The 21,111-nt window shown below is 42.1% G+C and overlaps 1 protein-coding gene across 1 annotated transcript in view; it reads left to right on the top strand.

Annotated features, from left to right (window-relative positions):
• MYT1 (myelin transcription factor 1) overlaps positions 1-21,111 on the top strand; it is a 197,244-nt gene that overhangs the window by 133,879 nt on the left and 42,254 nt on the right. Inside the window, exons 10-14 of the mRNA XM_072633218.1 lie at positions 1,110-1,324; positions 3,308-3,513; positions 4,749-5,018; positions 9,216-9,370; positions 11,588-11,650. Of these exons, the coding sequence (XP_072489319.1) occupies positions 1,110-1,324; positions 3,308-3,513; positions 4,749-5,018; positions 9,216-9,370; positions 11,588-11,650 (909 nt within the window). The remainder of the gene's footprint in view (positions 1-1,109; positions 1,325-3,307; positions 3,514-4,748; positions 5,019-9,215; positions 9,371-11,587; positions 11,651-21,111) is intronic.

Genomic DNA, 21,111 nt, shown 5'->3' with positions numbered 1-21,111 from the left:
AGTTTCCTCATCTATGAGTAGGGAAATAACAATACCAGGTCTAAGTGCCCCAGAATGGTAGCTGTTATGAAAAGACAGATTACAAAGGTATGGAAGAGGAAGGGATAAGAATACAATATTAATGTATTCACAGAACTATATTAACTTATTTTATTGTGTCATAGAACTGAGTTGGAATCTTGCTCCTGATGCTTACTTACTACTTATGTGACCATAGGCAAGTCACTTAATGTCCCTAGGATTCAGTTTCCTCATCTGTAAAATGAAAGGGTCAGACTAAATAGTCTCTGAGATCTCTTCCAGCTCAAAATCTATGATCCTTTGACAGTTAAGCCAGATAATATCTATAAAAAATCTACATGCATATGCATAAAGAAAGATATGTGTATCCTGAATATTTTCAGGGAGTTAGATGAGTGATATTTTTATTTATTTAATTTTGTCTGGGTTTGTGTTAGGTAAGGAATTCTCTTTATCAATATAGATTTTTAACTTGCTGATAAATTGTAGGTTTGGTAGCCTGGTAACTTGCCCTTGGTCACACATTATGTCTTATGTGTCAGAAGGACTTGAACCCAGATCTTCCTGACTCTGAACCCATTACTAACAATCCTCCAGATAATGCAATGTCTGAATTGTGACCTTTTGTCAGATTGTTGGGGTAGCCACCACAGTGGAGGGATGATGCCCTGTCCGTGGTACTACACTGTGGTGAGTGAGACATGCTCACTTCTCTGCCATACTGTTTGGAGAAGCCCTCATTCTGTGAGAGAAGTGTTATCTCCCTATGTAGCTAGTAGAAGTAGAGGGAGGGGGAAGAAAGAGTCTCTTCTCAACTAAGAAGAGGTTTTCTACTCAGGGTAAGAGTGTGGAGAGAGGCTTATAAACCTAGAATACCAAGTTCTAAGTCAGAATTCAAACATTTGCCTATAGAAACAATGTTAGGTTCCCAGATCAACCTACAAAAAAATCTATGTATTCCCTAATGTAATTCACATAATAAAATGCAGTTATGACTAAAGTTATGTGTCCCTGAGGACCTTCATTCTGTTGGAAGGACCATTTTCCTTGCTTTCACTGATCTTTCTGTCTTGTCACCCACCCTCCAGGCCTATGTGCTTCGTCAAGCAGCTGGAGATTCCTCAGTATGGGAGCTACAGGCCCAACATGGTCCCAGCCACACCCAGGGCCAACCTGGCTAAGGAGTTGGAGAAGTACTCCAAGGTCACCTTCGATTATGCAAGTTTTGATGCTCAGGTTTTTGGCAAACGCATGCTTGCCCCAAAGATTCAGACTAGCGAAACCTCACCTAAAGCCTTTAAATGTAAGTTGGAAGGGGATTGTAATGATTTTTAAATATTTTTTTCTGATTTTTCTTTAATGTACATACCTGGGGCTAGTATGTTGTTCAAAGATACAGGATTGGTGGAGACAGGAAAGGAGTGAGAGGATCCCTGAGACTCCTTGATTCAGACACTCATCTCCCTAGATATAACACCTCAGATATGTTTCCCAGTTAAAACCGCACCTAGTGTAGAATACACTTAGCCTCCAATGACTTCAGATGGCAGATCTCCAATTCAAGCTTATTGTCTAGGTTGAACTGACTCAGGAACTTGGGAAACATGAAGTCACTCCCTCAGCTATCAAAACATAGATGTCTAGGTACAGAGTCTGTGTTCTCCTGTCCCACCCCACTCCCATCATCACCATTGCCTGCACCTAACCCCACACTCTGGACAACCCTGGTTATCACAGCATTCAACCATTAAGACTTTAATAAGCCCATTATCCTTTACATAGACATGTCCCATCCACCTCTGAAAGCTTTTTACAAAAATAAAACCCATGCTCATATATGGTGTGTGTGTGTGTGTGTGTTTAAAGATTTAAGAAAACAGTTTGTAGAAGATGTTGTTAGCCCCAAGAGAGCTTTCTCTCTCTGACTAATCCTGAATTCAGAGTCCTGTTTAATCCTGACACAGCTGCTCTCTAAAAAGTGTTCATGCTTAAAAGCATCCCAGTTGGCTCCCTATGATGGAGGCTCCCTTTATTCCTGGGCTAAATCTGTAAAGGATCAGACAATGGAATTGGATGGAGGCCAGTGCACACAACTGCCACTGCCATCCTGGGTTAGCGCTGATGGGAAAGTAATTTGTTTCTCTGCACAAGTGACTCTCTTGCTGAATAGATTGTGTTATTTGCAATATTAGCAAAGAATTTTCAGGGTAATTGTACTGACAAAAATAATTCCTGCAAACCCACTAGGATAATCCCTTCTATCTTTTCTCATCACTTATTTTACTAATTTGCTGATTGCAAGTCCATTAGTGCTAGAAACACTTATGAAATGGAAAAACATCTCTGAGTGTACAGTGTGAAATTGAAATTGGCATTTCACCCTCATGAATGTTGTCAGGTTGTCCTCTGAACCCCTAAACAGGGATTAGACTGGGCAATACAAGAAGGAATGAACTACCCAGGATTCTTGTGTGCTTATCAAAAATATCATTTTAAGTTGATGGTCATTGTGCAGAAATCACCACCTTCCAAGGAGAGAATGTATTTTCTAGGAATCATCATTTTTAGCATGTAGTCTTCCAAGATACATGCACTTAACTTCCCATAAGATAAATCAGAGTGGTTCATAGTGAGGTGAAATAGAATTCAGAGCAAAAACACATGAGTCCTGCTATGTTCTAGGCTTTCAGGCTTATTGGGCATATAAAGGAAATAACTTGACTGCTAAGAAATATTATATTTGACTGCTGGTCCATCTGAAAGCAATTTCATGGCTGCAATGTAATTACTAACAAAGTATCATCGTTTGGGTCTGAATTTTTCATATAACATGCTTTTCCTCCAACTATAATGTAAATCTATTGAGATAATGACTGTTGCTTAGGATGCCAAAAATTAAAAATTAAAGATCTGATTTTCTCAGTTGACATGTTCAAATATTTAAGTACTATCTATGTGGTGCTAATTTTCTGTTTGCTTTCTAAGGAATATTTCCCTGTGTGTGTATGTGTGTCTGCGTGTGTCTGTGTGTAGGGGGTGTGTATATAGGTGGTTCGTTAGGAACTAGACTTTTGAAAAGTAGGAGGTTAGGGAGGTGGGAAGAGATTTAAAAGTGATTTCTTAGATGAGTTCTCTTGCATTTTGCACCCTCAGGATCCCTGAACATCCCTAAGACTTAGGTTCCTATAAGTACCAGTTATGCCTCCATCTGAATGCCCACATTTATGAGTAGCTGTTGTCTCTTATATTAAGTTGTGTGTCAGCCCATGTTGTTCCCTTTTTGCAGCCAAACCTTTTCCAAAGGCCTCTTCCCCCAGGCACAGCCCCTCCGGTAGTTATGTGAAGAGCACGTCATCTTCTTCCGCAGGCTTCGACTACTCCCATGATGCCGAGGCTGCACACATGGCTGCCACTGCCATCTTAAATCTCTCCACCCGCTGCTGGGAAATGCCAGAGAATCTCAGTACAAAGCAGCAAGATCTCCCCAGCAAGGTCAGTTCGGGGGAGATGGGGGGGAGAAGTAAAGGTACTAGAGATAATGGTGGGAGCTTCACAAGGTCAGCTGTGCTGATCACAGACCCAGTGTGCTGATCTGAAGGATGGGTGAAGCTAGGATTTAGGGCACCCACTTACTGAAAAAATGGCTATCATTTCTAGTTTTGAGGGTACAGATGTTCTTTGTAGAATGGGCCATTGAGATAAACTCTGTCAAGCAATCTTCTCTTACAGCTCTTAATATGGAAAATGGAATCATTTGGGGAAGGATGGGATGGTGGTACTGTCTGGTTTGAGATTCTTCAGTCCATTTATTCTCCCTGCTAAATCAATGGGCCCTGAAGAGCTAAAAGTTAATGAGCTTCCTCCAAATGAATTCTTTACCCTCTCTTTCCTGTGGGCTAAAGACCATCACAGTAGTATTCTCCCTATAGCATCCTGTATTTAATGTCATGTTTATACCAACTCATTCCCCTCCTAGTTACACTGCTTTAAGATTTCTCCACCATGCTCTGGAGATGGGTACCTCCCCCCACTCCTTTTCAGCTTCGTTTTGTGTATTGTCTTCCCCTATTACTATTGTAAGCTCCTTGAGGGCAAGGGCTGTCTGTTTTGTTTTTTTTTTTTTTTTGTATTTGTATCCCCAGCACTTAGCACAGTGCCTGACATAGCAGGTGCTTAATAAATATGTATTGACTATTATTATTTATTGAATGTTTCATAGTATACACAATGTCTAGAACATGATGGGTACTTAATGTTTATTGAATTGAATTGAATAGTATCATAGGATTATAGATTTAAAGACTTCACCTAATCCAACTCATTTTACAGGTTAGAAGAGTGAGGCTCAGAAAATTTAATTGACCTGTCCATGGTCACATAGGTTATAAGGGACAGGGACAGAATTCAAGTCCTGGTCTACTGACTCAAATCCTTTCCACTGTCCCACACTGCTTTTAGAGGTCAATGTCTACGTAGATTTGACTTGGTTCCTGTTTGGACTATTAATATTAAGTAACAGCTCCCCATGGGACTCTCAAAAGTTGGTAAACTAAGAAATTTCCTTCTAAAATGTTGCCTATGGAATTGACTTCCATTATCATCTTACAAAAGGGACATTTTACTAAGGTCATCTGGGGTACATAATTCATTTTGTCTAATTTACCGTGAAGATGCTTTTGGGATAGGTAGCAGAATGACTAATGAAAGATTTCATCTTCAAATTTCAGTCTATGGACATTGAGGTGGATGAAAATGGGACTCTGGACTTAAGTATGAACAAACATCGCAAACGAGAGAACACCTTCCCAAGCAGCAGCAGCTGCAGCAGCAGTCCCAGTGTCAAATCCCCAGATGTTTCCCAACGCCAAAACAGCACCAGTGCCACTAGCAGCACCATGACCTCACCCCAGTCCAGTCAGACCTCACGGCAGGATGAGTGGGATGGCCCCATTGACTATACCAAACCCAGCCGTCAGCGAGAGGAGGAGCCTGAAGAGGTGGGTGACTGAAACACATTTGTTCTTTTGTTAGCCTTCCATGGGGATGGAAGGAAGAAATGAAGACTCAAGCAACCCAATCTCCTTCGTTGGGAAGAAAGACAAAGATTGCTGGGTTTTATTTTCCTTCTGATCACTTCTGAAAAGACCTTTTCCAAGTGGTGGTTTTATGTCCCCATAGCTTTCATTCAGGTCCTCAAGAATGTGAGTCAAGTCTGAGTCCAGTCCCATGAAGCCCAAACCATTACCTTGAAGCCCTATTTCTTGTTTTTTTTAACTGCTTTGGTCTTAGGGTGCCTGCCAAGGCCATCAGTCAGAGAGAAACTGAGTTGGTTTTGGGGGAGGGGTTCATTTTTTTCTCATTACACCATAAGCTATCCTTGAATTGGCCCAGTGTTTCTACTATCCTAGGTCAAGTCAGTGATGATGATCTTCTCATAATCCATAGCCACACACAAAACTTCCTCAGCAGAGTGAAGTGGCCAGAGCTTTAGGGATGCAGAATAAAGGTTTTAAAAATGGTTTTTTTATTGAGTGGATTTGGATTTTAATAGTATGCAATGAGCAAATGTAGTTTCCCAAATTTCCTTTAGCTTTGTGGATCTTCTTTGGCAATGAAGGACGAACACACACACCCTGAGCTTTGTGGGCATTATACTGACTGAAAACTGGCACTGAGGTGCCCAAGACAATGTTATCCTTGCCCCTCATATGGCTCTAATGCACCAGTTAGAGCAAATGTGTTTATCATCTTTACCATTCCCCTGGGATAAAAAATGATCAGCCTAGACAGGTGGGAACAAGGAAGGCAATTGGCATAGTGGGCTAGCATAATCTGTTTTGAGTCAGGTTTCCAAACACTGGTAATCCAATTGGGCACAAAGCTTCCTAAAGAACCACAATCCTGACAAAGAATAATAAGCCTGGAAGAATGGCTATAGAATTCTAAGGAGTAAATCTGGCTCTTTTTCCTTCTAATCTTTGTACCCATCTGACCCAGGAGGCAGCACAGAATAGTAGAAAGGGAGGGAATAAATATTTCTCTTATATTGTTACATTTATATTATTGCCTACTATGTACACTGTGCTAAATGTTGTTTTTACAAATGTGATCTCACTGATTCTCACAACTGTGTAAGGTATGCCTGTTTTATAGCAGAGAAAACTGAGGCAAACAGAAATTAGGTGACTTGCCCAGGATTATACAGTTCGTAAGGTTCTGGAGTCAGGAACAATATGAGCTCAAACCCCAGCTCTGGATCTAACTGTCTGACTATGGACATGTTACAGTCTCCGAAGGAGACCCCATTTCTTCATCTGCAATAATACTTTTACTTTTTCCTAACTCACAAGGATGTTGAGAGGATCAAAAGGGATTCTGTATGTTAAATGTTTTGCAAACTTTAAACTATGGATTTCCTCAATGTTTCATGATGTAAAATTACCATTTGGAAAGAGAGTAGGTTTCTAGACCTCTGGATGCTAATGCAGGTTCATTAGTTCATAATTGGTCTTCCCAGGAACTGATGAATTCTTTAAACATTGACCGAAGTCAAACAGTGGGGGATACTCTGGTCCCTGGATCCTATTTCAGTCTCAGGCACAGTATATACCACAAATGCCTCCTTTGTGCACACTGGGCTGATTGTCATAGCCACTTGTTATCCCCCAGCAAAGCTAGACTGGAGGAAAAAAAGCTTCCAGGGATGAAGTAAAGTGACCCAGTGGAGGGTAGATGACTTTACCCAGAGCTGTTAGACTGAAAGTTTCTTGAAAGCAGGTATTGTCTTTTGCCTTTCTTTGGAACCCCAGCACTGAACAGTGCCTGGCACACAGTAGGCACTTAAGAAATATTCATTCATTGACTGATGGAGCCATTGGTTTTCTTGGGCCTGCAGCAGACCATAGGAAGGCATTCTGGAACACAGAAAAAAGGATGAAAGAAATTTTGCTTCTAGGTGGGAACTGGGAAAGAAAAGAACCACATAAGCCCCAATAGAGAGGCCTGTATTCATGTTTCATAGCAAAGAGTGGTCCTCTTATCTCAAAAGAATGGCAGGATAGGAGGGTGTTAGCTAAAGGCAGCCCTTCCGTGACTCAAAGATGCAGTGAGGTAAGGGTAAAGTGGGGGTACCAGGTCCTCATGATTATGCTGTATAAAAGCAACCACTTGTTAAGTACCTACTGTGTAATGGGCACAATGTCAAGCACTAAGGATATTTTTAAAAAGCAAGAGAATAAATAAATAAAAATAATTTTTTAAAAACCCAGTCTGCTCTCAAGAGCTCACAACTTAATGGGGTAGACAACATGGAAACAATGGTACAAAAAAATGTAAGGATGAGTTAGAGGTAATCTCAAAGGGAAGGGACTATGATTAAGGAGGACTAGAAGAGGTTTCTTGCAGGCTATGAGACATTAGCTGGGATTTGAAGGAAACCAAAGAAGCTGAAGGAGGGTGAGAAAGGAGAGAATGCCAGGAATAGGGGACAGCCAATGAAAATGTGAGGAATCGAGAGGTAGAGTGTCACGTACAAGGAAGATCCAGGAGGCCAGTCACTGGAATTCACTGGATCATAGAGTATATGGAGAGGAGTAAGGTTTAAGAAGATGGACAGGTAGAAAAGCATCAGGTTACAACGGGCTTTAGCAGCCAGACAGTGGATTTTATAGTTGATCCTGGAGGTGATAGGGAGCCCTGGAGTTTACGGAATAGGGGTTTTAGGAAAACCTGCCCTTTTTAGGGAGCCCAGTTTGACAACTGAGTGGAGGATGGATGGGAGTAGGGAGAGATGTAGGGCAGGTTAATGCAATGATCCAGTGTGAGGTAGTGAGGGTTTGTACAAGCATGATGCCAGTCCCAGAGGAGGTAAAGGCACATATTTGAGAGATATTATGAAGGCTGTAATGTTAGAACTTTGGAACTGATTGGATGTGGGGAGATGAGAGAGTGAGAAGTTGAGGATGATACTTAGATTATGAGCCTGGGGGACTGGGCAGATGTAATATATCTGATATGAATAATAGTAATAACTTATCATAATGATAGCTTATATTTATAATGCACCTTAGGTTTATAAAGCATTTTACTTCATTTGATCCTCACAACAACCTTATCTGAGCATCATTATTCCTGTTTTACAAATGAGGAGACAGACTTGAGAGGTGAGGCAACTTTCCTAAGGTCACCGCCCAGTAAGTGAGCCAAACTTGACCCCAGGTCTTTGGATCCCCAATATCAGTACTCTTTTCATTATGCCATTTTCCTCTCCTATTCCCACTAATTTAAGCTTCAATTTGTACAACATCTGTTGACCCATAAAAGTGTTCTCATATTGCAGGAGGTTCATAAAGTAGGAAGAATACAGGGTCTTACCCCAGAAGACCTGGATTCAGTCACTTACTTAGACAAGTCTCAGTTTCTTCATTTGTAAAGTAGGATTAATATGTGTTTTTTTAGTTTTACATGAACAAATCCTTCTTATTTGATCCTCTTTCTCAAAATGTATACAGAAAATAAAGTTACTATTTAATTAGTCTTCATTTCTTCCAATTCCAAGTATTATGTTTTTCTAGAAAATTTTTCAGGACATTTATATCAGTATTCAGAGGGCTGTTGTGAGGGTCAAATGAGATTGATGATCACAGTGTTGGCACCAAATGGGAACTGATTTGAACCCAAATCCTCTAATTACAGAAGTATTGAGTGCTCTTCCCACTTTACCTAACTGTTCCCCTAATAATAATGTATTTGAGAAGCTTTCATGGTGATAAAGTGTTAAACAGATGTCAGCTATTAAACTCTCACTTGGCCTGAAAAGCTTCTCAGATTGGGATTTAAATACTTGGGGTCAACATCTGGCATTCTCTCTGATGAGAGAAGCCAGCGCCTGGAGAATGTGCCCTCATCGGCCAGCCTGGGAGAGAGATCCCCTCCCTTTCTTATTGCCCCTGAGAGCTCTGGCTAAGAGAGATGGTGCCTTTTTCCTTTCTCTTTTCAGGCAATAAAGCCCTGAAAGCCTCACCTTTAGGAGAGCAGAGGAAACGATAGAAACTGTCCTGTGCAGTCTTTTTGAGCCAGATCCCTGGACCTGGCAGGCTGCTCTCTGGAGGGCTCCTCCAGCCACTCCTTGCCAGCATTACTGCTGGTGACTCCCCAGCTGGTCAGTAAAAACTCTCCCTGCTGGTTTTTTGCAGTCAGAGCCAGCAGCAAATTCTTTTGCTTCCTCTGAAGCAGATGACCAGGAAGTGTCAGAGGAGAACTTTGAAGAGCGGAAGTATCCAGGGGAAGTTACCTTAACCAACTTTAAGCTGAAGTTCCTCTCCAAGGACATTAAGAAGGAGCTGCTCACGTAAGTCTCCCTCTCTGGCTGACAGGAGCCCCAGGAGAGTTTACCCAAGTTCGGGGAAGGGAACTGACATTGTTTGAGAGTTGTAGATGCTTGGAGCCTCTTTCTACCCTGTTACCATGGACACATGCCATGAGTGAACTATTTCAATTTTGTTGGATAAAGTTGAATGACCTGGTCTCAAGATCTACTGTCTTATTATTTCCCTAGGATCATTTTCTTAGGCTGAGTTTTTGTTGTTTTTGTTCATGTAGTTTTTGCCAGCACCCTGTGTATACCCTACCTCCCAGGATTTTGGTCCTACATATGCCTCATTTTAGGCAAAACCTGGGAAACAATTCTTCTAGTCCAAGGGCAACTATGATTAAGTTAACCATGGTCTCATGGTCCCATGCCATCCTGAAGGAGATGAGGGAGATGGGGAGGGGAAGGAGGAAGACTGTCTCTTTTCTACTTTCTTATTATTTATCACTCTTAAATATTCTAATTTGGGGCTTGGTTTTTTGTTTGTTTGTTTTTGTTTTTTAATAATGAAAGTCCTATCTAATAGCACAAAATCTAGTAGTCAGAACCTTGTCATTTAGAATGAGAAGCATAATATGAAGGAAACTTAATTTGCTTTGTATGACTGGCTCTTGGGTATTCTAGCTACCTGAGAAGAGCATGGTAATCTCTTGCTCTGTTCCTTCTGGGAACTAGCCAAGTTTCTGATCCCTGGGAAATACAGGATAATGCTGGACTTCAAATTTAAGTATGGGTACATTTAATTCCCAGTTTTCCACACATGCATTATCCACACTATGTCATCCCAAACACATTTTTAATCCCAGTATGTTTGTGGAATACTTTACCTTCCCCTCCAACCCTCCCCCCCAGCCCCCCACAATTGGTGTATGCTCAGAGAATGCAAATTTATTCAGTATTAACTCAAGAAGAGCATAATTAGGAAAGTAAATCCTCTCTAAAGAGGTGGGATGAATTCATAAAATCAAATGTATTTGGAATAACTTTCAGATTATCTGCATCTCAGTGCCCCTCCTGGTGATTAGAATATGACTTTGTCTGGCTGACAGGGTGATTAGATTGTCTATTCCCACTGGAACCCACTATGTGAGATTTGCCTGTATTATGACCTAAGTCACTCCTTCAGTGCCCAAGTGAAGCCCCTGTATTCAGGCTATATTTGGGTGTGTAGGTGGGGAAGGCGTGCAAGTTTGCTATGCTCACCAGTGTGGCAAGGGACAGAGTAGCTTCCTCTCTGTCTACACACAAACATTCCAAAGAAGCAAGCTCACCTTGAGCAGCCAGGGTCTGAAGTTGATTCTCCAGAATTTGGGATATTGGGGTTTTAATTTTATTAGGGATTTTCCCCTCATATGCTGATCACAGTGATCCTTTCTTTAAGGGAAAGAAAAGTTTGCATTAAACAGAATACAAGTTTAGAAGGGTCTGCTGTGTTCTGGTTAGGTGATAGGGTCTAATAGAGACAACACTACTCTTGAAGGCAGGAACAACCTGGGTTCAAACCCTAGCTCTGACACTACAGTTATCCTTTCCCCAACATGACTTTCCCCATCAAGATTTCGATATAATGCTGGTCAGCATAAGAAACTAAATGAGAATTTTGGGGGAGTTTTATGGAAGCACAGATGACATGTGAAGGTCAGCCGATCATACAGAAAAAGTTTAGAAACTCAGAAATGCATAAAATATGTGCATAATATTATATAATGCCATCATATTTTATCTCTTAATACCATAATATTTCAGACTTATTCTTTGGTACAAAGAGAAAGCTAAAAAATTTTACACGGATTTTCCAAATGGGGGGGGGGGGTGTCTCTAACACCCTCGATGTGCAAGGGATAACTGCAGTTGTCTAACCATGGGAAAGTCACTTCACCTCTGGAGGAGAGTCCATTTCCTCATTTGTAACAATATCTACATTTTTTTTCTTTCTCACATGCATATTATAAGGATCAAATGAGATAATGTATGTAAGGCACACCATAAACCTAAATGTAAGTTATTGGTGGAAATAAGGACTCCCCAATAAGAAACTGCTCTTGGAAGGCTTGACTAGGTTTGGCTGCCCACATCCTTATTCCCAGCTGCCCAGGCCTGTGTTGGAGAGGGAGGGATTCTTGTTCTATTTCAGGAGGACTCATCTGCACAAATCCGTTTCTCTCGGGGACTGACACTTTCTGTTTCTTTGCTTAGCTGTCCCACCCCGGGCTGTGATGGCAGTGGACACATCACTGGAAACTATGCCTCCCATCGCAGGTGCGTTGCCTTCTGATCTCAGGTTCTGACTCTCAATCCTATTTTACGTGTGGATGGTTTGGTTTCTTTTCCCTCCCTCGACTCAGCCCTCCTGCCCCCCTTTTTTTTGGCCTTACCCAGATATTCCATCTCTTCTCTTTCAGCCTTTCTGGTTGTCCTCTTGCTGACAAGAGCCTCAGAAACCTCATGGCTGCACACTCTGCTGACCTCAAGTATGTTTGCGCTCCACTTGAATCTCCTCTGGCCTGTGTGGACACCTTGCTTTCCCTCTCTCCTTCCATAGAGGCCTCAGCCAAAACTCATCTCTCCAAAGGCCTGTGGGCCTGGGCCAAGCCCAGAGGGAAAGCTGGGGGACACCCTTTTACTCTAAAAGGAGAAAATACTTGCCTGTCTGCCTGTCTGCTTGTCCACCTGTCTGTCCGCCTGCCTGCTTCGGGGGCTTTAGACCTTCAGGAAGGGCTGTTTGGGGCTGTCTCGGGCTGCTGCTGGTGCTGCTATTACTGCTATTTCTTATCGCTCATTGCCTCAAGCTGCTCTGGTCCATGTGACGTCCCCTTGTTAGGCTAGGAGAGATGCTGGTCAGACACTTGTGTCCTCAGGCCAGCCACCCATCAGGTGGGCAGGCTGCCTGGTCCAAGGAGTCATTTGGGCTTCTGGAGCTGAGATTCCAAGAGCAGGGTACAGACAGCACCAGCCTCCTCTCAGCCTTCCAAGGCTTCCTAACTCTGCCGCTCCTTCTCCCCATCTGGTCCAGTTCACTAGCCTCCAGTAGCAAAAGTCTTGAAAAAGTTCTGTGTGGACTCTGGGTAGGGTTCACTGCCCCCTTGATATTTAGGAAAAGCTGCAGGGCTGCCCATGGAATAGTTCAGGGGGTAGCAGACCATGTGGCTTTTGCTAATTGTGAACTGGAAGCTGATGATGAAAGAAAATGCTGTTCCTTTTTTCTTTTTTCTTGATACTTAAGCTGCTTCTGGATGAGAGTAGAGGCTCCTGAATCAATTCCCTGAACCTTCCTGTCCCTTTCTCCTGCTCCTCCTTCCCTACCCTAACTGCCTTCCCTAACAGATGGATGAGGTCACCATCTCAGCTCACCTGCTCAAGAATAGCTTCACAGATGAGTTACCAAACACCCAGAGGTTTCCCAGTGTGCAGTGTACATTTAGAAAGATGCAGTGTGTTCGTTACAGTTATTTGTTGGGGTCATACCCTCAAAGAAGCTAGAACCATTGCCATGACCTGAATTATGGTGGGAGTGAGGGGGCGTGAAGGGAGATTGCAACACTGACATGACCTGGAAGGCTGCCGTTAACTTTTTTTCTCCTTGGAGCAACAGGATTTGCTGGAGCTAGGTTATATCATCTTGATCAGAAGCATGGTAGCTTGGAAGGAATCAAAGTCCCCCAATTTACCTGTTAAGAAGACCTAGGTTTGAATTGTAGTTCCAATGCTTGAGGTCTGTGAGATATAGACAAATCAGTTAACCTCCCTAAGATCAATTTTCTCATCTGTAAAATGGGAATAATACTTGTCTTGTTTACACCAGTACAATGTCAAGAGGTGGATGGTTGAAACTAGCTCAATGGGTACTGTGGCTCGGAAAAGTGGTTGATTTGGTCACAGATTGGTTGAATTGCACAGTAACTTGAGGAAATATAAGAGTGGGAATTTAGGGAAACTTTTGGAATATGGACAAGTGGTGTCTATTGTCAGTAGTTATTTTGACTGACCATGGTTGTGGAGCATTTGACCAGATTTAATTGTTTTTGAGGGAAAAAACCAAACATACCAGGCACAGGTAAGTCTCCAGGGCTCAATCAGCCCACAACTATCTATTAAGTGACTACTATTAAATATGTAGGTGGCATAATGCATAGAATAGTACGTCTCATTTAAGTAACTCTGGGGCAAAGAAGAAAATATCAGAGGCATTACTAAGATGTTACCCTCATAAATGAGGCATTTGACTACGTTTTTAGCTAAGTGATACAGTGGATGGTGCCAGGCCTGGAGTCAGGAGCACCTGTGTTCAAATCCAGTCTGAAACACTTACTTTCTGTGTCACTGTGGGATAGTCACTTAGCACTGTTAGCCTCAGTTTCCTTATCTGTAAAATGAGCTGGAGAAAGAAATAGCGAACCATTCCAGTATGTTTGATAAGAAAACCCCGACTCAGATACCATTGAGATGACTGAACACTACTAAGTGCCTACTACATGACAGAGGCTGCACTGGATTCTGGGGATTCAACCACAAAAATGAAATAGTCTCTGCCCTCAAGGAGCTCACCATCAGGTTAGCATTAGAGAAAACACTTTCAATTGGGTGAGCTAGTCTTGGAAGTCAGACCACAAAGTGTTGAAAAGGAAATGAGAGGAAAGCTAATGGAGTCAACTAATATAAAGAGCATTTTCTTCTCAGGAAGAGTGGTGCTACATTGTTTGGAACACTGGAAGGTTTCATTGGAGGATATAATGAAAACAGTGCTGGATTTGGGTTCCAAGCTCAGTTCGGCTACTTGCTACTTCTGTGATCTTAAAGGGCCTATGAGCCTCAGTTTCCTAATTTGTAAAATGAAGGGGTTGGACTAGATGAACTCTAAGGTCCTTATCAGCCCCAAATCTATAATCTGATGTTTCTGGTGTTCCACCCTATGGGATAATCACTTGAAGAGCTATATTTTGTGAGTGTATTTTCCTTTCCTCTGGGGGATTTTCTGTGCAGTGGTTATGCTTGGTGCTTTTCCAGTAGCTAGGGATTAGACTTCTAATGTAAGAGAATTTATGAGCATAAGGCCTTTCTGAGACAAGGCTGATGCAATGACTGTCTGAGACGTTCCCTCCCACTCCATCAGTCTCTAGGAGTCTTTGGGAGCTCCAGCCATAAAAACATACCTTATGGGTTATTGTATGAAAAGTGATTTGTAAACTATAAATTCTTACATAAAGCTGAGCTATTATTATTGCCTCTTGGGTAAGAATGGTGGGAGGTAGCATATTTTCTTTGGAAAATCATAGATTCCCAGAGTTAACAGGGACCTCAGAAGCCATTTAGTGTGACTCTTGCCCAAAGTAGGACTTGCCTCTTCAGTACCTCCAACAAGCAGAAGTCATTTAACCTCTGCTTGAATATATACTCTGATGGGGAACTAACTTCCTAAAAAAGCGCCCATTCCACTTCCTTACTGCTTCAAGTATTGAAATCTGATTCACTGTCATTCCCACCCACATGTCCTAGTTCTATCCTGTGGGGTCACACAGAAAAAAGTCTAATCCCTCTTGCACATGACAGTCTTTCAAAACTTCAGCTAAATGACCTCTACTGAACATTCTGGATGATTGGGGAGGGAATAGGAATTGCATAAATACCTGCTTTTTTTCTTTTGGGGGATAGTTCCAGTCTGTGATCACACAAGAGTCCTTTCTGTGGCTTCTGCCAAGTCCATAGCACATCTTCCACTATGAAGAAGCGATAGAAGCTAGAGAATTCAGTGTGCATCTTTCCTATGGACTCTGGCTTTCTTGAAAGCAGAAAAGAGCAGGTGACTGTGGCTTAGCAGGAAATAGGACCCATGTTCCAAACATCATTATGATGCAAGAAGGATGAATTAACTTCTGAATCCACTGAGAGGTTTGGGATCACAGCAACTCATCACAGACAGCCATCTAACATATAACAAGAAGGAATGGGTCAAGGTTGTCCATGTTCATTCCTCTGGGTTGAGCCATTCCCTGATCTCCTCAGTTTTGAGAAGCACTTTGTGGCAAAGGAAAAAATATCAGAGGGATTACCATTATGTTACTGTCATACATAAGGCAAGAACAACAATTCCATTAGACTATATGGAGGTGGAGGGGAGCAGTTAGGTGATGCAGCGGATAGTGCCAGGCCTGAAATCAGAAAGACCTGAGTTCAAATCCAACCTGAAATACATCCTGTGTTACCCTGACCTTGTTTACCTTAATTTCCTCATCTGTAAAATGAGCTGGAGAAGAAAATGGCAGACCATTTCAGTATCAAAAAATCCCAAATGGGGTTCCAAAGAGTTGGACACAACTGAACAATTGGAATTGGAACATTTTAGGAGCTAACAACTCCAAAATAAACATTTTCTGGAGGGTAAAATAGCAGGTATGGGTCTTTCTCTCCTATTCCCTTCTCATTTCTACCCTTCTTCAAGTCCTCCCTCCTTTCCTCCTTTCTTCCTCCTCTTTTTTGTCTCTTTTCCTCCTCCCCTTTGTCCCCCTCCTCCTCCTCCTTCTTTTTCTTCTTCTCCTCTTCCTCTTCCTCCTCCTCCTACTGCTGCTAGTGCTACCCCATCCATTTTCTCCTTAATATATTGAAATCCTTCTCACTTCTAGCTATTTTTTTTAATGTGGTAGATGAATTCTTCTAAAACTTAGGAACAGCGGTGTAACTTTAGACCTCTGATCTGGGTGAACTTTGAGGACACTATTGTGGAAACACCCCAGAACCCTATCTAGAATACAAACCAATGCAAGGTAGACTGTGTAGAGTAATGGATAAAACACTAGACTTGGAACTGGGAAGACTTCAGTTTAAATCCCACAGACATTAGTCTTGTAACCCTGGGCATGTCACTTAAATTCTCTACGCCTCACTTTCCTTTTCTGTAAAATATGGGTGTTTGAACTTGATACCTCTGAGGTCCCTTCTAGCCCTTTATAGGTGATCCTAATTAATTTCTGATGCTGCCTAAGGAGAAGTGTGCCATGTAGTCAGAGCAATGCTCCTCTTGGGTGATTAAGGTCGTTTGAGATGAAATCCCCTAAAGAGTGGGATGACTGCTCCCTGCTGGCAGAGGATTTGGTTGAAATCCTGCAACTATCACTTACTACCTGTGGCACTTTAGACAAGCCACTTATTCTCCCTGAGCCTTGATTTCCTAGATATATCCTGAGGTCGCTTTCAGATCTAAGCTTGTGATCCTTAGACTTCTGAATTCAGAATACAGCCTCAGAAAGGTAGATGGAGCTGATGGGACAGCTTCAGAATTCCTCCCAAGTCTCTTCATCCCTCCAGCTTAGGTAGGAATTTGAGGCTCCTCTCCTAATTCCCTAATTGTTCAGGTGACTACAGTTACTCTTTCCCTTTCTTATCCCTCTTCTTATTTCTTCTAACTCCACATTCCCTGCCCAAAAGTAGTCACAAGAAGTAGATGGGCTATAATATGTATAGTTCATTAGCACTAGAGGAATGGCATCTAACCCTTTAGTGTGTCATAGATCCCTTTGGCATTCTGATGAAGCCTATGAATTTTTTTCTCAGAGTAATATTTTTAAATGCATAAAATGCATAGTATTACAAAAGAAATCAATTATATTAGGGTACTATATATATATGTGTGTATGTGTATATATATACATGCATACATACATATATACACACCTGCGTCTTGTTCAAAGGACTCTTTGGTTTCTTGTCCCCACCCCAAGTGAGTCCTCATGCTGAACTGATGTGCACACTATAAACCAATTCCTTTGTGCATAATATGTCGATGGCTCTTCAAAGGGCAAGTTGGTCAGGTCCAGATTCACTGAGAGAGTTCAAGGTAAAACCCTTAGCATTACATTGAGCCCACCCTTGCTCAGTGTGTCCCCAGGTAGTTTTCTCCATGCTGGGCAGGTAAGAAAGTTGCAATACATGAGCTGTTAAAAAGTTAAGAACCCCTGGAATAAAGTGTAAAGTTGTCCAAATCCAGCCAGGGCAGAAGTACCTGCTTTGTTGTTCAGTCGTGTCTTACTATGCGACCCTATTTGGGATTTTTGTGGCAATATTGGAGTGTACCATTTCCTTCTCCTGCTCATTTTACAGATGAGGAAACTGATGCAAACAGGGTTAAGGGACTTGCCCAGGGTTTCACAATTAGTAAATGTTTGAGGCTAGATTTGAACTCATGAAGAAGAGTCTTCCTGATTCCAAGCCCAGTGCTCTACCCACTGTACCACCTAGCTACCCAACTTTCTTTGCCTTCTTACAAATAAATTCTTTTGTCTAGTGGCCATTATTTTGTGCCAGAACAGGCTCCTGCTCCCTTTTCTGGGATTCTAATGAAGTCTGATTCTATAATACCCAGACTTTCTAGAGGAATCATTGAGCCAAAGGCTATAGTTTTAAAATGATCCATGTTATGCTAATTTCTATGTAACTCAGATTCATTTCTGGAGGGACATTATGCCAAAGAAACCTTTTAAAAACTTTTCCCCTTAGAAATTGGAATCGTCTTTTTGCCAAGATTAAATGAACTTGAACACTTAAAGATGGGGCTTGGCCCAGGATTCTAGTCTCACAAGACTTAAGCAGCTTTATATTTGGGCCAAGTTCCTGTCTTGGGAGAGGGAGCATAATATGCTTTGTTGTAAAGAGGAACCTGCAGGAGCTTTGTACCAAGAGAGACTGACCTTTCATTGAGGCCCACTTGGAAATCCTGCCCTCCTTGACATATACTCCATTTATATCTGAATTGTATAATTGGAAATTACCATGTCGTTGCCCCTGTAATTAAGGTGCTGCAGAAGGATTGTTACACCCACCCTGCAACTTTCCAACCTGCTTAGCATGGAGAAAACTACCTGGGGACACAAGGAGTGAGGGTAGGCTCAATGTAGCACTAAGGGCTTCACCTGGAACTCTCTCAGTGAGTCTGGGCCTGACCAACTTGCCCTTTAAAGAGCTGTGGGTCTGTTATACACAAAGGAGTTGGTTTGCAGAGTGTGCATCAGTTCAACATGAGGACTCACCCTGGGTGGGGAGAAGAAACCAGAAAGTCCTTTGAAAAAGCCACAGGTGTGTAATACAGCAGCAGGTGCAGACAGAGAGCAGGCGGAGGGGGGGTGGGGGATGGGAATGACAGAGTGTGTCCCTCTTGTGAGCAGCCACACATCTGCTGTTTGTAGAAGCCTCTTGTGATATGTTTGCTGAAACAAGCACACACACGCTACAACCGTCAGTCTGTGTTTGACAACTAGCATTCATTTCTGCAAGACGGCAAGGGATGTGTTTCCGCAGTCCGTAATGTCTGCAGCTTTTAAAGGTGGAGTATGTGCTTCTGCCATAACTCTCCCACTTTCATAAATATCAGCTTTATCTTTCACTTGCTCAAACAAATGCCTTTCTGAGTCTATGTTTGAGTTCTTGGGCCCCAGACAAGGTAACTTGAGCAGCTGCAGATGCAGAGGGATGCTGTGAAAATTCAAACTGCATGGTATCATTTTTAGTGGCTAGCAGCGTTTGCCAAAGCACAGGATCTTTAACAAATAAGAGTTTAGAGCAGCAATGACAAGACTCTTGCAGCTCTGCAAAAGTCTACCTGCATGTAGGGCTATCAGCTCCCTCTGAGCCCCATGATGGACTCAGTACCGGTCCCAACACTTGTTTGTTCTTCATTCTCAAAGAGGACTATGACATCAGGAAGGTGATGTCATGACTTGCAAGTGAATTGGATTTGAACGCGGGAAGGCTGTGCATGGTCACCAGCCTCACTTTCTCCTGCAAAGTCATCTGGGTCCAGTGGCAACATATAGATCAGGATGACTAGAGATGGCCCCCAGTCAAGGCAGTTGAAGCCTGTGCAAAGGAGCTAATCTTTTCATAAAATCTCATCATGTTAGCTGAAGCAATCAACTCTCAAGGCTTTGGGGTGGGAGCTTCCTGCCCTTTCTGTCAACATGGGGTCTGACATCTTTTTGCAAGTATCTGGAAGACCCATGAGAGAATAAGTAAAAATGAAGGGGCAAGGCCTTTGCTGAGAGATTCATAGGTTTATAGATTTTGAGATGGAAGAGACTTCAAAAACCATCCCATCTAACCCCTTCATTTTACAGATGAGGAAACTGAGGCCCAGAGAGGTTAAATAACTTCAAGAGCACAGAGGCAAATAAATTGCAGAGTCAGGACTCAAGCCCAGGTCCTCTAATTTCAAATTTTGGGAAATTTAAGTTAAAGTACAGAGTATTATAATTGTTGTTTTATACTCAGACATTCAAATGGAGCTGTGACTTCATCAAACTGAAGTCTCCAAAAGGAACATATGGCCACCCAGCCATGTCTGCCCCATCCTGTATAACCCTTATCCATATTCTTCCTTAAGTTTGCCATCAGGGCAAACTATTAGATCATAGAATCATAGATCTCAAGCAGGAAGGAAGGCCACCTAGTCCAACCGTCTCATTTTATAGATGAGAGAAACTGAGACCCAGGAAGGTTAAGTAAATATTACTGACAGTCCTCATTTTATGTAAATTTACATTATACAGATTCAATTGGGATAAGCCACAAGACCCCTAGATGACTGGTGGCAGGGCTCCTGCTTTTGTCAGGGGCAGCAGAGGGCTGCCAGTGTACCCCCAAGCCTGCAATCCTTGGCCACTTGTGGGGGTTAGGGGAGGTGGGCAGATACTGAAGTCACTCTGTCTATGGCGGCCACAGAGCAGTGGTAAGGAGGGCTGGGGAATGGTCCACTTATGTTAAGCAACAACTGACTGTGTTTTGAATTATTGTTTTAATTTTTTTGCAAGTCACATACTTCCAGACTTCAGTGGGAATATGTGACCTTAGCAATATATAGGACTGCATTTCAATGGTGCAGTGTGCAACCTTGTCCCCATCTTCTCATCCTGTGTGCTCCTTGTCTGTGTCCTGCCATAAATCCTCCAAAGATATGCCCTTCTTCTAACTCTTTTACTATTCTGTGAGTATCAGATAATGATTCCCTGCTCCACTTATCAAGAGTAATAATCTCACAGATTTGATTGTAACCTCATCTTGATGGATTAAGAATGATCATGATGTACATTGACTTTCAATTATGCACTCAATCAACAAGAATTTATTAAAAGTTAATTTTATTCCAGGTATTGTGCTAGGCACTAGGAATACAAAGACAAAATTAGAACAGTTCCCTGCCCTCAAGAAGCTTACATCTCCTTTTGTTAAGAAAGCCTCACCACGAGGCAAAAAACAAGCTTGTCAACAGGTTTATGTAAAGGAGGAACAGAGGATGGATGAGGAAATGAAATAGTCACTTTTCTGAAAATTTAGTTTATAATTGAGGGTAAATGGGCTGAAGTTTGAGACAGTACCTAGAAACTATGTGAAATTTGGAGGGAAAAGAGAGAGATTAGTTCCTATTTTTATGAGTTAGAGACCCAGAGAGGGGACTATTTCTTAGCTGAGATTTAGATGCAGTCACAGGCAACAATTTCCAGCTGAAATAAAGGGGCAGCTTTTAGACCTAAATGGGACACATTTCTTTAGTGGCTGTGGGAGTGCATCGGGGGAGGGTAGGTAGCTCTCAGGATGGAAATGTCTCCATACAGACCAAGTTCCAAGTTCCTGTCAAGACTAAGAGAATGACCTAACTATCCTGGAAATAAGACATAAGTAACTTACCAAGTTAGCCAAGAGGTATTCATTTCAATAACAAGTTTACGTGCATGTAAAGA

This window comes from Notamacropus eugenii, chromosome 1 (assembly GCF_028372415.1).
Source record: "Notamacropus eugenii isolate mMacEug1 chromosome 1, mMacEug1.pri_v2, whole genome shotgun sequence".
Lineage (NCBI taxonomy): Eukaryota > Metazoa > Chordata > Mammalia > Diprotodontia > Macropodidae > Notamacropus > Notamacropus eugenii.
This window is presented reverse-complemented; position numbering and strand designations above follow the sequence as displayed.